The sequence below is a fragment of the Primulina tabacum genome, chromosome 7 (assembly GCF_025594145.1).
Source record: "Primulina tabacum isolate GXHZ01 chromosome 7, ASM2559414v2, whole genome shotgun sequence".
Classification (NCBI taxonomy): Eukaryota; Viridiplantae; Streptophyta; class Magnoliopsida; order Lamiales; family Gesneriaceae; genus Primulina; species Primulina tabacum.
The window spans coordinates 38201568-38216081 of record NC_134556.1 but is presented as its reverse complement, the minus strand read 5'-3'; the positions used below and the strand labels follow the sequence as shown (position 1 = coordinate 38216081).

General features: G+C 28.3%; 2 protein-coding genes across 2 annotated transcripts; both read left to right on the top strand.

Moving 5' to 3' along the window:
• Window positions 1–8588: 8588 nt before the first annotated feature.
• LOC142550967 (L-type lectin-domain containing receptor kinase S.6-like) lies at window positions 8589–11199 on the top strand. The gene is made up of 2 exons (XM_075660020.1): window positions 8589–9546; window positions 10487–11199. The coding sequence occupies exons 1-2, from the start codon at window positions 8847–8849 to the stop codon at window positions 10633–10635; spliced, it is 849 nt and encodes a 282-aa protein (XP_075516135.1). The 5' UTR covers window positions 8589–8846; the 3' UTR covers window positions 10636–11199.
• LOC142550762 (putative B3 domain-containing protein At1g78640) lies at window positions 10689–11138 on the top strand. Its single transcript, XM_075659825.1, has one exon. It carries the CDS (start codon window positions 10689–10691, stop codon window positions 11136–11138), a length of 450 nt encoding a protein of 149 aa, XP_075515940.1.
• Window positions 11200–14514: the final 3315 nt, after the last annotated feature.

Sequence of the window (14514 nt, the reverse complement as noted above, 5' to 3'; positions counted from 1 at the left end):
ATTACCATATCGTTTTGAATACACCACAGAGAATTTGGAACCAATCAATTAAATGTAAACATACTAACATTTTTACACTTTCAAAATCAATTTAAAATTCACAAAAGAAATCTATGTAGGAAAAAAATCTTGATTGGCTGACACTCTTCTCGATCGAAATTATCATAATCGGTTTATTTCCAACTAGGAAACTAATGGATTATTAATGAAATTTCTATGAATCCTATTCAGATAGTTATCAAACTACATTGATCAGGATACACTTCTATATATATGCTCCATATGCACACATAATATACGATATATTAATTACTGGTGAATACAGTACTTGCGCGTGCATGGCGTTCTTCCCTGGCTCTTCGTCGTCACCTACTCCTTCAGCAACACCTTACGGACCCTTTTTTGCTTCTTCCTCCACCGGTCAAGAGTACAAAACTATTAGAATATTCGGAGTATCCATCGATACTCGGATGACTGAGACGACGTCGACGACGACAGGAGAGACTGGATCTGTTACTCTTGATTCTATGGCGGTGGACGAGACAATCCCAGCGGTGATATCACCACATACCCAAGGAAGTGTGGTTCAGCCGCACGTCAATCTTCCCGTTAATCATCATGAGGGTTATTGGAGAATCAAGAAAACCTTGAAGAAAAGTGACGTGGACGGTTCGTCGAGGCTTCTCCTCGGAAAACAGTTAGTCAAGGATCATATTTTGCCGAATATTGAGGACTTCGATGAGAAGAGGGGGGTGGAGATCACCGTGTATGATGTGGATACACGAACCGTGCACACTCTGTTGCTGAAAACCTGGATAACGGATAGTTACGTCCTCGTGAATGGCTGGATGAAGGATTTTGTTAGGAGGCGTGTGTTGCGCAAGAACGATGAGATTGGGCTCCGGTGGGAAGAAACAGATGGAAGATTTGAATTTTCTCTACTTCGTCAGCATCCTCTGCATCAAGATTTCATCTAGGATACATATATAGTTTGGTTAATACACAGTAGATTTGGTATCAGATTGAACATCTATTCCAGTTGCACATAATTAATTTGAAGATTCAGTACTTGTTACAAAATTTTTGTTTTTGTTGCTTAATTTCGTGAGTGAGTCCATTATTATGACATGTTTAAAAGGGTTGTTAATAATTTGATTCTAGTTTTTACCTTTTTTTTTTAAATCATCGTGAAAATACATTTTGGCAGATTGATTTACAACTACAGGTTATTTAGTTTTTGTTCTTATTTGTAAAAGAATTTATTTAGATGAGAGGGATTAGATATGCTAGAATATAAAAAACAAGCAAGAAGGATATATCAATCGAAGTCCTATTATCTTTATGTTTGGGAAAACTTCTTCAATTAATGATTGGATTGATTAATAAACCATAAAAAGAAAGCAATAGTTATTTTACATTGAATAAGTCTCTTCTTAGACGGTCTCACGGATATATAGTATTGTTCGTTTTCACACAAGATTATGGAAAAAACAAATTTTTGAATATGATATAAAAATTGTAGAAAGTAGAGTCTGTTTAGCTGAATAAAACAATGAACTAAAAATATTTTTTTTAAATAAAGAAGATTTTTTCTTAAAAATTACTACACAAAATGTTTTAATAAGTATTTGTTTCAAAAGCTAGACTTCCTGAATTTTAGGTTGCTGCTTCTACTATTATTAAAAAATTGAGACAAAATTAATTTTCAACATTTATCTAAAACAAAACCACTTTTGTCTTTTTGATAAAATTTTGTTATATTAAATAATAACACTTTAAAAAATTGAACTTATTTAGATATTTTTTTAAGGTTGACTTGTTCTAAAATACCTAAATCCAAATTGAACTTCTTTTATAGTCACTATGTTAGAAGTTTTTTGTTGTCAATCCCCATATGCAAATATTTATTTGTTTAAACTCCCTAACTACACAAATTGACTAAAATGCCCTTTTTCCATTTTTCAAATTAAATTAAACAATTTATATTTCTTATCCTCTTTATTCTTCAAGCTCGTTGTACAAAGGTCAAAAAAAATTCCAGGCGCTTCTCCGCCACAGTCATCTCCACTTGCCAATATTTTTTCCATCTTCACTCAAGTTTCATTTTCATTTTTCCCACTTATTGCACCTCTAGAACTTCAGATTTTTTGTTTGTTTAATTTCTCTTGTTAGGTTATTCTTTTCAGACATGTATGATAATGAAGGTAGTTAGCTTGTCTCAGCTATACATATTCGTGTGGAGCTTGAGCCAGCTTGAATTGAGTGGAACTTATGCTCACAAAAAATAAAAAATTCAAATAAATAGCTGATTTCTAACTTTATGTGAATTATAACCATTGAAATAAACTATGAGATTTTGGGATTTATAAGCTTGTGAGAATTTGTTTATTCGATAATTATCTTAATTTGTTGTGGGTTTCATCCTTTAAATTCACAAGATTGCTATATGTATTAATAATTTTAGTTAATAGCTAAAGCATGGTTGAACAAATTGAATTTATACATCTGTATTAGAGCTACGATTTATACATTTTTAATTATTCAATAAGTTGCGTAGATTGCGGTATTGGTTTTTAAAAAATTTGGAAATAGTACTAGATATGTTTCCTTAATGTATTTGCTCCATGTCGATCATTAAATTGAAACTTGAAAAAAAAAGATCAAGTTTAGTTGGTTTTTTTTTCTGGAATCTGAACTCTATTCGTCAATTCGTAATTGATACATTGCTTGAGAAATGTCTCAAAACTATAAGATTGAAGCAATTGTGATTATTGGTCAATCAATGTTGTGACGTCATTGATGTTATTTATTGATATGGTCTCATCACATTTTATAACCAAAAATAATGTTGAAACGAGATGACTTAGATGTGACTCCGATTTTATGCTGGATAACCAAAAAATAATCTTATTTCTTGATAATGTTGGATCAAGATGACTTGGATGTGATTCCGATTTAATGCTCAAATATCCAAGTAATTTGTCCAAGTTCAAACAAATAATAATGCGGTTGCGATATATTATGCTTGAATAACATATTTGTGTCAATAATAATATATGCAGTTCATTTTATCTAATAAATATAATCATTTTAAGATGTTGTTTTCCTAAATCTCATTTTTAAGTTTTCACTGGATTTTAAATCCAGACGACTTGGGTACTCCTAATAATTTATGCTCAAATATCAAAGTTATGTACTTAATTGTGGACAAATTATACTGAATTTATGATATATTATGCCGGAATTAACATAATTTTGTGTCGATAATAATTCATGTAGCGGTTTTTGTTTGATAGATAAAAACAAAGGTCAATTCTCCTAAAAACCCCAAGGCATTATTCTACAATGCACCATGCATTTTGTCGTAAAGATTTCATAATAAAAATGTCAAATAATGCTCATGCCATTGTGAACAATCCTACATATGCTCCACCCCTAGAACTAGATACATTTATGCCTGAAAATGAGTATTTTTATAATAAATTGAGCATATACTAGCATAAATGGAGCACTTCTAAAATAATACTCGATCTATTGTATTTAGTGCTCAATTAATTATAGAGTATATTCAAAATAATGGAAAATGTGCTACAAGTTCTAATAGTTATACCCAAACTTGAATTATTTGTACTTGGTTTTCTTCACATTTTAAACTCCAAAAAATGAATGTGTGCACATCCAAAGTAGCCCAAGTTATTATAACTAATAGTTATATTCAATCTTGGACTCTTTGTAACTATTTTTTTTTTCATGTTTTAAATTATTTATAATCAACGACATTGTGTAAATATATATTAGTATTACATCAACAAATACCAACAAAAACATACCTAACCACCATTAGATTTTATATAACAAATTAACGCCGCCATTATAATCATAATATTACCAACCATATATCTATACATATTATAAAAGTGTGAATCAAGGTCAAAATTTTTCTATTGTGTATTGTCAACTTTGTCCTTAGTTTGTACATACAGGAAAAATTTAGTGAAGATGTTTTTGTCAAATCAGTTATTATGATAAGGACAAAATTGTCAAACTACATTTATGTTAGATAATGATCAAGTTGCCAAAAAAACTGAAACTTTAAAATTCTTTGATTTTTATTTTCTTGCAGATGAATTGAACAAACTTTTTTCACAAAAAATATTAATTTGAAAAGATTGAAATACCAAAATATATTGGTTTTATTTGCTTATAGATGAAGTGAAAAAGATTTTTTTCACAAAAAACTTAATTTATAGATTTTTTCACAAAAAAATTAATTTATAGAAGATTAAAATAACAAAATTCTTTTGTTTTATTTTCTTGTAAATAAAGTGAAAATATTTTTTCCACAAAAACTTAATTTGTATAATGATATGATGTTAAATATCTTTTATTTTACGTTCATTAAGATTAATTATTTTAAAATGAAGAATTAAATTAATGAAGCCAAATAATTAAACTAATTTTGTTTTAACAAGGTTGGTGTCATGAAGAAGGTTCAATATTTAATTACATTTACAAAATGATACAAGAATTATCATATATAAATATAGATAATCCTAATAAATATTTTATTGATATTTATTTTATCTATATTTCTTTATAAAAAAGAAAGTCAACTAATATTGTTCAAAGCCTTGGTTTATTATGAAAATTTAACGATATAAGATTGAATAATATATTTGTATTAATTTTAACTATATTTTCCTCTTTTTAAAGGCTAGAAACTATAACAATTATTTTATGAGAGATTCTTGCAATTAACGAATGATTATTTTTATAAGAGATATATATTGACAAATCAGTTATAGTTTTTGTAACATTAAAAGATATATCTTTGAATGTAAATTTTTAAAATTATGATAAATAAATTTTTATAAAATTTATTCATTAGCAATACTCACTACTTCTCCATAGAAAAAGTCAAAGCTAAGTTATTTGGTTTTTATTTACTTGTAAATGAAGTAAACAAATGTTTTTCACAAAAATATTTGTTTGAATGTGATTTATTTTATTTTGTAGATTTATAATCTTTTGAATGATTTTATATATATATGCAAGAAGTTTATCTTTAATTTGGTGAGGAAGTTTTTGTAAAATCAATTATTATGATGCATAGATTATCGATCTACGTATGCTAGGCAATGATCAAGTTGCCAAGAAGATTGAAACTCCAAAATTCTTTGGCTTTTATTTTCTTGTAGATGAATTGAACATATTTTTTTTCGCAAAATATTAATTTGAGAATATTGAAATACAAAAAATCATGGGTTTTATTTGTTTATAGATGAAGCGAAAATAATTTTTTCCCAAAAAAATTAGTTTGTACAATATTGAAATACCAAAATTCTTTTGTTTCATTTGGTTGTAAATATAGTGAATTTTTTCCACAAAAAGCATAATTTGTGTAAGGACATGATATTAAATATCCTCTATTTTGAATTAATTGAGAATAATTAATTTAAAACGACGAATTAAAATAATGAAGCCAAATAATTAAATCATGTGGGTTGGTGTTATGAAGAAGGTTTGACGGTTAATTACATTTTACAAAAATGATACAAAGCATTATTGGATATAGAAGAAAGATGACCTTATAAATATTTCGTGAGTATTTATTCTATCTATTTTTCTTTATAAAAAAATCCAACTAATATTTTTCAAAGCCTTAGTTTATTATTAAAATTTAACAATATTTGATTGAATACAGGCAGTTTTACTAACTTTAACTATTTTTCGTCTTTGTAAAGATCAGATCCTATAACAATTACTTATTTGATGATCTTGCAATTGACGAAGATGTATTTTTATAAATGATGGATATAAGTAAATCAATTATAGATTTATATAATCTGAAATGAAATATCTTTGAAGGTAAATTTTTAAAATTTTTATGAATAAATCTTTACAAAGATTATTCATTATTGCTCAATATTTCTCCTTATGAGTTAAGATTGATAATAAGAAAGTCCAAATTTATTTGTTTTTATTTGCTTGTAGATGAAGTGAACATATATTTTTCACAAAATATTAAATTGAATATAATTTGTTTTATTTTGTAAATCTATAATCTTTTGAATGAGTTATATATGCAAGAAGTTTCTCAGAAAAAAATTAATATATTCAAATTTAATACTTCCAATAATATAGTATGAAATATAAAAAAAATATGTTATCGTAATTTTGTATTTTTGTATTTAAATAACATATTGCATAAATATGTTATATCATTAAGAGTTGAACACTTTTTGATAAATATAATAAAATGTTAATTAAATCATATTTTGTCAGTTGTCTAGAAGATAGAATAACCAAAATTCATTGATTTTATTTGCTTGTAGATTAAGTTAAAATATTTACAAAAAATAAATATAATTTGTAGAATACTGAAATAACAAAATTCTTTGGTTTATTTGCTTGATGAAACAAACTTTTTTTTTCTACACAACACTTAATTGTGTGGAGATTTGTAGAGGCATCATATAGAGAAGAATATACATTTTTCTCATAAGATTTGCTAATGAAGATGGCGAGAATATTGTTTTTTCACAGAGAAGAAAAAAATGATGACAAAAAAAATAGTGAAAGCAATATAAATTGAAAATATAAAAGAAGAAAATATTTGACGCAATAATTTAATTTAAGGTTTAGAATATATTATCTATATTATATTTTTATTTTTCATAAATCAATAACACGTGGTAAAATAAGTGGTCAACGTTATGTATTATACTTTTTTCTTCTCTCAAATTTAATTTTAATAACTATTGTGATATCAATTTTATATTATATTTTCTCTAATGTCTAATTTATACAAAATTATAATATTTATTACTAATATGTTTTTCAACAATTATTAATTTATTTAGATTGCGCTTGGATAAATTGATTTCAAATTTATGGATTAGAATTATAATTTTACTGTTAACAATGAAACAATATATCAAATTTTGAATCTACACATTACTTATTTACATATTATAATTTATATAAAGTAGAATAAATTTCAAATAACATTATTTTTGGGTGGACTTGAAAAATATCATAACTAACATGAAATACTACTATATAAACATGAAATGAGTGGATTTGAAGTTTATGATGTTATTTCTCTAAATAACAAAAATACATTTGAATGTATTGAAATCCATGGATTTGAAATCCTTCCATTCAAGAATAACCTTAGATTTATAACACATAAAATTTTTAAACAATAATACATGTAGTACAAATTATATTACATTGAATTTCCTACGGATAATGCTAAAGGTACAACTAATATATCGTACTGCGATATTTACAACAATTATATCGTAAGATTTTGTTATTATCTAATGAGATTTTATATTTAATTTATCATGAGATTTTGATAAATGAAATTTTTGTAGTGGTTTTTTTGAATTGTAAGAATTATTGTACAAATTTGGTTGCACATGTAGCATTACTCATTTTCTATCGACTAATATAGCATGAAATCATTAATATATAATTTTTTGTAAATTAATCTCTTCTGATCTCATTTCTTTAACAACAATTATTGATAATAGAAATGAATTTTCACGTGCGTCGCACGTGTCTTTACCTAGTTAACTAAAAAAATACAATCAACATTAATAAATAATCAAAAAAATTCAATCTGAAAAACAAACTGTATTAGGTATAAAATATCCAGTTTAAAGTAAACATTTATATAAATAGGCACTATTTTACATCATCATGGAAATTTGGGGCTTTCTAGACCGATCTTGTTGCATCCAAAAAACCATACATGATTAGCTCCAATTAAGATATATTTATATACATTCTTGGAACTATTTCGATGAACCTTGGCGTAAAATACGATCTCATCAATTCGAATATCTAATTTACTTGTTCTATTAATCCTCGTATTCTCTAATTATTACCAAAATTAAATATTTTTATATTTTGATTCCATGAAACACTACCCATATTTTTTGTACTGAATATTGAAATCAAATGGGCTCATGCATTAAAATACCTAATTTATGTGTTCTATTGCTCAGTTCATTAATGGATACCTAAATTAGATATTTTGTAATTTGATTTTACAAAACAATACTCCGTTTTTTTAATTGAATTTGCAATAAAATGGTTTCGTACATTCAAATACTCAATTAATGTACTATAGTGCTCAATTTATAGTAATTGATACCTAATGTAGATAAATTTGTACTTCAGTTCACGAAACCATGAGTGGCATAGCTCGACGTCAATAACAGAAGCCAAACTATTTGAGAAGAAGAAACAAAGTAAAAATTAAACTAATAAAATGATGGAATCTTGAATCAACACCTTAAACTCTTAATACAAAATAAATTCTACTTAGCCACACAAAAAAATAGTAAAAAATATGAAATATTGGGAAGATATTGACATTGGCAATCAATGTGTTTTATTTGTTATTTTACAGAAATGAAAACACACAATATTAGTCCAAATTCGGAAAACAAAGGACATATCCAAAAGAATCCCATTTTATATTCCCTCGGTCAGCAACCACAGAAGAAAGCAAATTAAATCAAAGTGCAGCAGAAAGCCTTTCCGACAGAGCAAAATAAATCGTTTGATGCAAACATTTTTGGTCCGGATACAAACTTCTCTCGACTAATTGCTGTGTATGGTGATGCTAAGGCTGTTAGTGGTGGTAGGTCGGTTCAAATTTCTGGTTCAGGTGCTTTTAGTGCAGGGAGAATGATTGTCGAAAACCCATTAATCTTGTTGAGGGATACCCTAAAAAATGGTGTCATTCTCAATTTCTTTTGAGTTTTCCATGTCTGGAGGATATGGGGATGGATTGGCTTTTATTATGGTTCCAATTTGGTTTCCTTTGAATGTCTTTAATGGTGGCTCAATGGGAATGTTTGAGGAGGAAAAAAATGAAGTTTCTTGCAGTTGAATTCGATACGTTTAAGGATGAGAAGTATGGTGATTTGAATAATGACCATGTTGGGATTGATGTTGACAGTTTTGCATCTGTGAAAGTGAGCAATGTTTCAGCCATCGAGTTGGAGTTAAATAGTGGAGAAAAATTACAATCTTGGATTGATCACAAAGCAAGTTCTAAAATATTAGAGGTTCGATTGGGAAGAATATTGGGAGGCAAGAAGCCAGTTGACCCTTTGCTTTCCCATCATATTGACTTGTCAAGAATGTGGAAAAACGAGGACGTTCTTCTGGGATTAAGCTCGTCGAGCGGGAATTCGTCGCAAAAGTGTAATATATATTCGTGGAGCTTTGTTTCGAGAACTATGCCCCATTGGATGCATTCAGAGCCGATGAATCCGGAGACATTCACGGAGAAGGGAGAAGAAGATATGAAAGTTCACAAGACAAGAAGTGATTGTGCTATGAAAATACTAGCTGCATTAATCTTCGGCGGTGGATGTGGAGCACTTGGTGCCGTTGTTGTGTTATTTGTGTTTGCTATCTTCGGCAATAGGCGACCTGTGACACCGGAGGACTTGGCTGTTCAACCCAAGAAACTCGAGCACAAAAAGCTCGGCAGCGCTATCCATAAAGCCATCCAAGATGGTAAGAATTGAAGTAGATGCTTGTAAATTCTCTGCTTTACTTGCTATTTTTGAACGTCCTGTGGTGCTGTAGTTTAGTGATCAATCAATTCAATTGTGGTTTGCCTATGTGATCTGATCATTAAAATACAGCCTCAAGTTTGGCCGATGGAATTATAGGTAATTTAATTTCTCATATTTTGATGTGTTCGTATTTGTAAATCTACTATCTTTTGTTTAATTTTGTAAAATAATTAATTAGATCTTTCGATAAACTATATTATAATATAATCGAATTAGGATAAGGTCATTGAAGTTGGGGTGGATTGGATGCATAACATTGTTTTTTCAATCTTGAAAAATGAAGTTTATTTAATATTCTTTTTACTAGAAGTTTATACACATATTTGAAAATAGTTCTACAATAATCATCATAAAATTTAAAATTTAAAATTTAAATTTTAAAATATTTGTCAATCGAACCGAACGTACTAACATGGTTTTAATCAAAAGTTAGATTTTATTTTTTGAAGAATATTAATCAAGGGTGATCAAGGAGGGAAAAAAGGGTTTTATTTTATTAATCTTCTCTAGATATGAAAATCTCAAGTTGATAAGTATTGAGATTTATTATTTATTACCATATCGTTTTGAATACACCATAGAGAATTTGGAACCAATCAATTAAATGTAAACATACTAACATTTTTACACTTTCAAAATCAATTTAAAATTCACAAAAGAAATCTATGTAGGAAAAAAATCTTGATTGGCTGACACTCTTCTCGATCGAAATTATCATAATCGGTTTATTTCCAACTAGGAAACTAATGGATTATTAATGAAATTTCTATGAATCCTATTTCAGATAGTTATCAAACTACATTGATCAGGATACACTTCTATATATATGCTCCATATGCACACATAATATACGATATATTAATTACTGGTGAATACAGTACTTGCGCGTGCATGGCGTTCTTCCCTGGCTCTTCGTCGTCACCTACTCCTTCAGCAACACCTTACGGACCCTTTTTTGCTTCTTCCTCCACCGGTCAAGAGTACAAAACTATTAGAATATTCGGAGTATCCATCGATACTCGGATGACTGAGACGACGTCGACGACGACAGGAGAGACTGGATCTGTTACTCTTGATTCTATGGCGGTGGACGAGACAATCCCGGCGGTGATATCACCACATACCCAAGGAAGTGTGGTTCAGCCGCACGTCAATCTTCCCGTTAATCATCATGAGGGTTATTGGAGAATCAAGAAAACCTTGAAGAAAAGTGACGTGGACGGTTCATCGAGGCTTCTCCTCGGAAAACAGTTAGTCAAGGATCATATTTTGCCGAATATTGAGAACTTCGATGTGAAGAGGGGGGTGGAGATCACCGTGTATGATGTGGATACACGAACCGTGCACACTCTGTTGCTGAAAACCTGGATAACGGATAGTTACGTCCTCGTGAATGGCTGGATGAAGGATTTTGTTAGGAGGCGTGTGTTGCGCAAGAACGATGAGATTGGGCTCCGGTGGGAAGAAACAGATGGAAGATTTGAATTTTCTCTACTTCGTCAGCATCCTCTGCATCAAGATTTCATCTAGGATACATATATAGTTTGGTTAATACACAGTAGATTTGGTATCAGATTGAACATCTATTCCAGTTGCACATAATTAATTTGAAGATTCAGTACTTGTTACAAAATTTTTGTTTTTGTTGCTTAATTTCGTGAGTGAGTCCATTATTATGACATGTTTAAAAGGGTTGTTAATAATTTGATTCTAGTTTTTACCTTTTTTTTTTTAAATCATCGTGAAAATACATTTTGGCAGATTGATTTACAACTACAGGTTATTTAGTTTTTGTTCTTATTTGTAAAAGAATTTATTTAGATGAGAGGGATTAGATATGCTAGAATATAAAAAACAAACAAGAAAGATATATCAATCGAAGTCCTATTATCTTCATGTTTGGGAAAACTTCTTCAATTAGTGATTGGATTGATTAATAAACCATAAAAAGAAAGCAATAGTTATTTTACATTGATCAATAAGTCTCTTCTTAGACGGTCTCACGGATATATAGTATTGTTCGTTTTCACACAAGATTATGGAAAAAACAAATTTTTGAATATGATATAAAAATTGTAGAAAGTAGAGTCTGTTTAGCTGAATAAAACAATGAACTAAAAATATTTTTTTTAAATAAAGAAGATTTTTTCTTAAAAATTATTACACAAAATGTTTTAATAAGTATTTGTTTCAAAAGCTAGACTTCCTGAATTTTAGGTTGCTGCTTCTACTATTATTAAAAAATTGAGACAAAATTAATTTTCAACATTTATCTAAAACAAAACCACTTTTGTCTTTTTGATAAAATTTGGTTATTTTAAATAATAACACTTTAAAAAATTGAACTTATTTAGATATTTTTTTAAGGTTGACTTGTTCTAAAATACCTAAATCCAAATTGAACTTCTTTTATAGTCCCTATGTTAGAAGTTTTTTGTTGTCAATCCCCATATGCAAATATTTGTTTGTTTAAACTCCCTAACTACACAAATTGACTAAAATGTCCTTTTTCCATTTTTCAAATTAAATTAAACAATTTATATTTCTTATCATCTTTATTCTTAAATTTCGTTGTACAAAGATCAAAAAAAATTCCAGGCGCTTCTCCGCCACAGTCATCTCCACTTGCCAATATTTTTTCCATCTTCACTAAAGTTTCATTTTCATTTTTCCCACTTATTGCACCTCTAGAACTTCAGATTTTTTGTTGGTTTAATTTCTCTTGTTAGGTTATTCTTTTCAGACATGTATGATAATGAAGGTAGTTAGCTTGTCTCAGCTATACATATTCGTGTGGTGCTTGAGCCAGCTTGAATTGAGTGGAACTTATGCTCACAAAAAATAAAAAATTCAAATAAATAGCTGATTTCTAACTTTATGTGAATTATAACCATTGAAATAAACTATGAGATTTTGGGATTTATAAGCTTGTGAGAATTTGTTTATTCGATAATTATCTTAATTTGTTGTGGGTTTCATCCTTTAAATTCACAAGATTGCTATATGTATTAATAATTTTAGTTAATAGCTAAAGCATGGTTGAACAAATTGAATTTATACATCTGTATTAGAGCTACGATTTATACATTTTTAATTATTCAATAAGTTGCGTAGATTGCGGTATTGGTTTTTAAAAAATTTGGAAATAGTACTAGATATGTTTCCTTAATGTATTTGCTCCATGTCGATCATTAAATTGAAACTTGACAAAAAAAGATCAAGTTTAGTTGGTTTTTTTTTCTGGAATATGAACTCTATTCGTCAATTCATAATTGATACATTGCTTGAGAAATGTCTCAAAACTATAAGATTGAAGCAATTGTGATTATTGGTCAATCAATGTTGTGACGTCATTGATGTTATTTATTGATATGGTCTCATCACATTTTATAACCAAAAATAAATGTTGAAACGAGATGACTTAGATGTGACTCCGATTTTATGCTGGATAACCAAAAAATAATCTTATTTCTTGATAATGTTGGATCAAGATGACTTGGATGTGATTCCGATTTAATGCTCAAATATCCAAGTAATTTGTCCAAGTTCAAACAAATAATATTGCAGTTGCGATATATTATGCTTGAATAACATATTTGTGTCAATAATAATATATGTAGTTCATTTTATCTAATAAATATAATCATTGTAAGATGTTGTTTTCCTAAATCTCATTTTTTAAGTTTTCACGGGATTTTAAATCCAGACGACTTGGGTACTCCTAATAATTTATGCTCAAATATCAAAGTTATGTACTTAATTGTGAACAAATTATACTGAATTTACGATATATTATGCCGAAATTAACATAATTTTGTGTCGATAATAATTCATGTAGCGGTTTTTGTTTGATAGATAAAAACAAAGGTCAATTCTCCTAAAAACTCCAACATCATTTTAAACTTTCCCCAGTATGAACTTCACAAATAGGCATTAATCTACAATGCACCATGCATTTTGTCGTAAAGATTTCATAATAAAAATGTCAAATAATGCTCGTGCCATGGTGAGCAATCCTATATATGCTCCACCCCTAGAACTAGATACATTTATGCCTGAAAATTAGTATTTTTATAATAAATTGAGCATATACTAGCATAAATGGAGCACTTCTAAAATAATACTCGATCTATTGTATTTAGTGCTCAATTAATTATAGAGTATATTCAAAATAATGGAAAATATGCTACAAGTTCTAATAGTTATACCCAAACTTGAATTATTTGTACTTGGTTTTCTTCACATTTTAAACTCCAAAAAATGAATGTGTGCACATTCCAAAGTAGCCCAAGTTATTATAACTAATAGTTATATTCAATCTTGGACTCTTTGTAACTATTTTTTTTTCATGTTTTAAATTATTTATAATCAACGACGTTGTGTAAATATATATTAGTATTACATCAACAAATACCAACAAAAACATACCTAACCACCATTAGATTTTATATAACAAATTAACGCCGTCATTATAATCATAATATTACCAACCATATATTAACTAAAAAAATACGATCAACATTAATAAATAATCAAAAAAATTCAATCTGAAAAACAAACTGTATTAGGTATAAAATATCCAGTTTAAAGTAAACATTTATATAAATAGGCATTATTTTACATCATCATGGAAATTTGGGGCTTTCTAGACCGATCTTGTTGCATCCAAAAAACCAGACATGATTAGCTCCAATTAAGATATATTTATATACATTCTTGGAACTATTTCGATGAACCTTGGCGTAAAATACGATCTCATCAATTCGAATATCTAATTTACTTGTTCTATTAATCCTCGTATACTCTAATTATTACCGAAATTAAATATTTTTATATTTTGATTCCATGAAACAATACCCATATTTTTTGTACTGAATATTGAAATCAAATGGGCTCATGCATTAAA

Bases quoted from the DNA above. Each gene is read 5' to 3' on its own strand.
- LOC142550967 (XM_075660020.1), top strand. From the start codon at position 8,847: ATGTCTTTAATGGTGGCTCAATGGGAATGTTTGAGGAGGAAAAAAATG. The intron at 9,547-10,486 runs GTAAGAATTGAA...TGGTGAATACAG, and splicing joins CCATAAAGCCATCCAAGATG to TACTTGCGCGTGCATGGCGT.
- LOC142550762 (XM_075659825.1), top strand. From the start codon at position 10,689: ATGGCGGTGGACGAGACAATCCCGGCGGTGATATCACCACATACCCAA.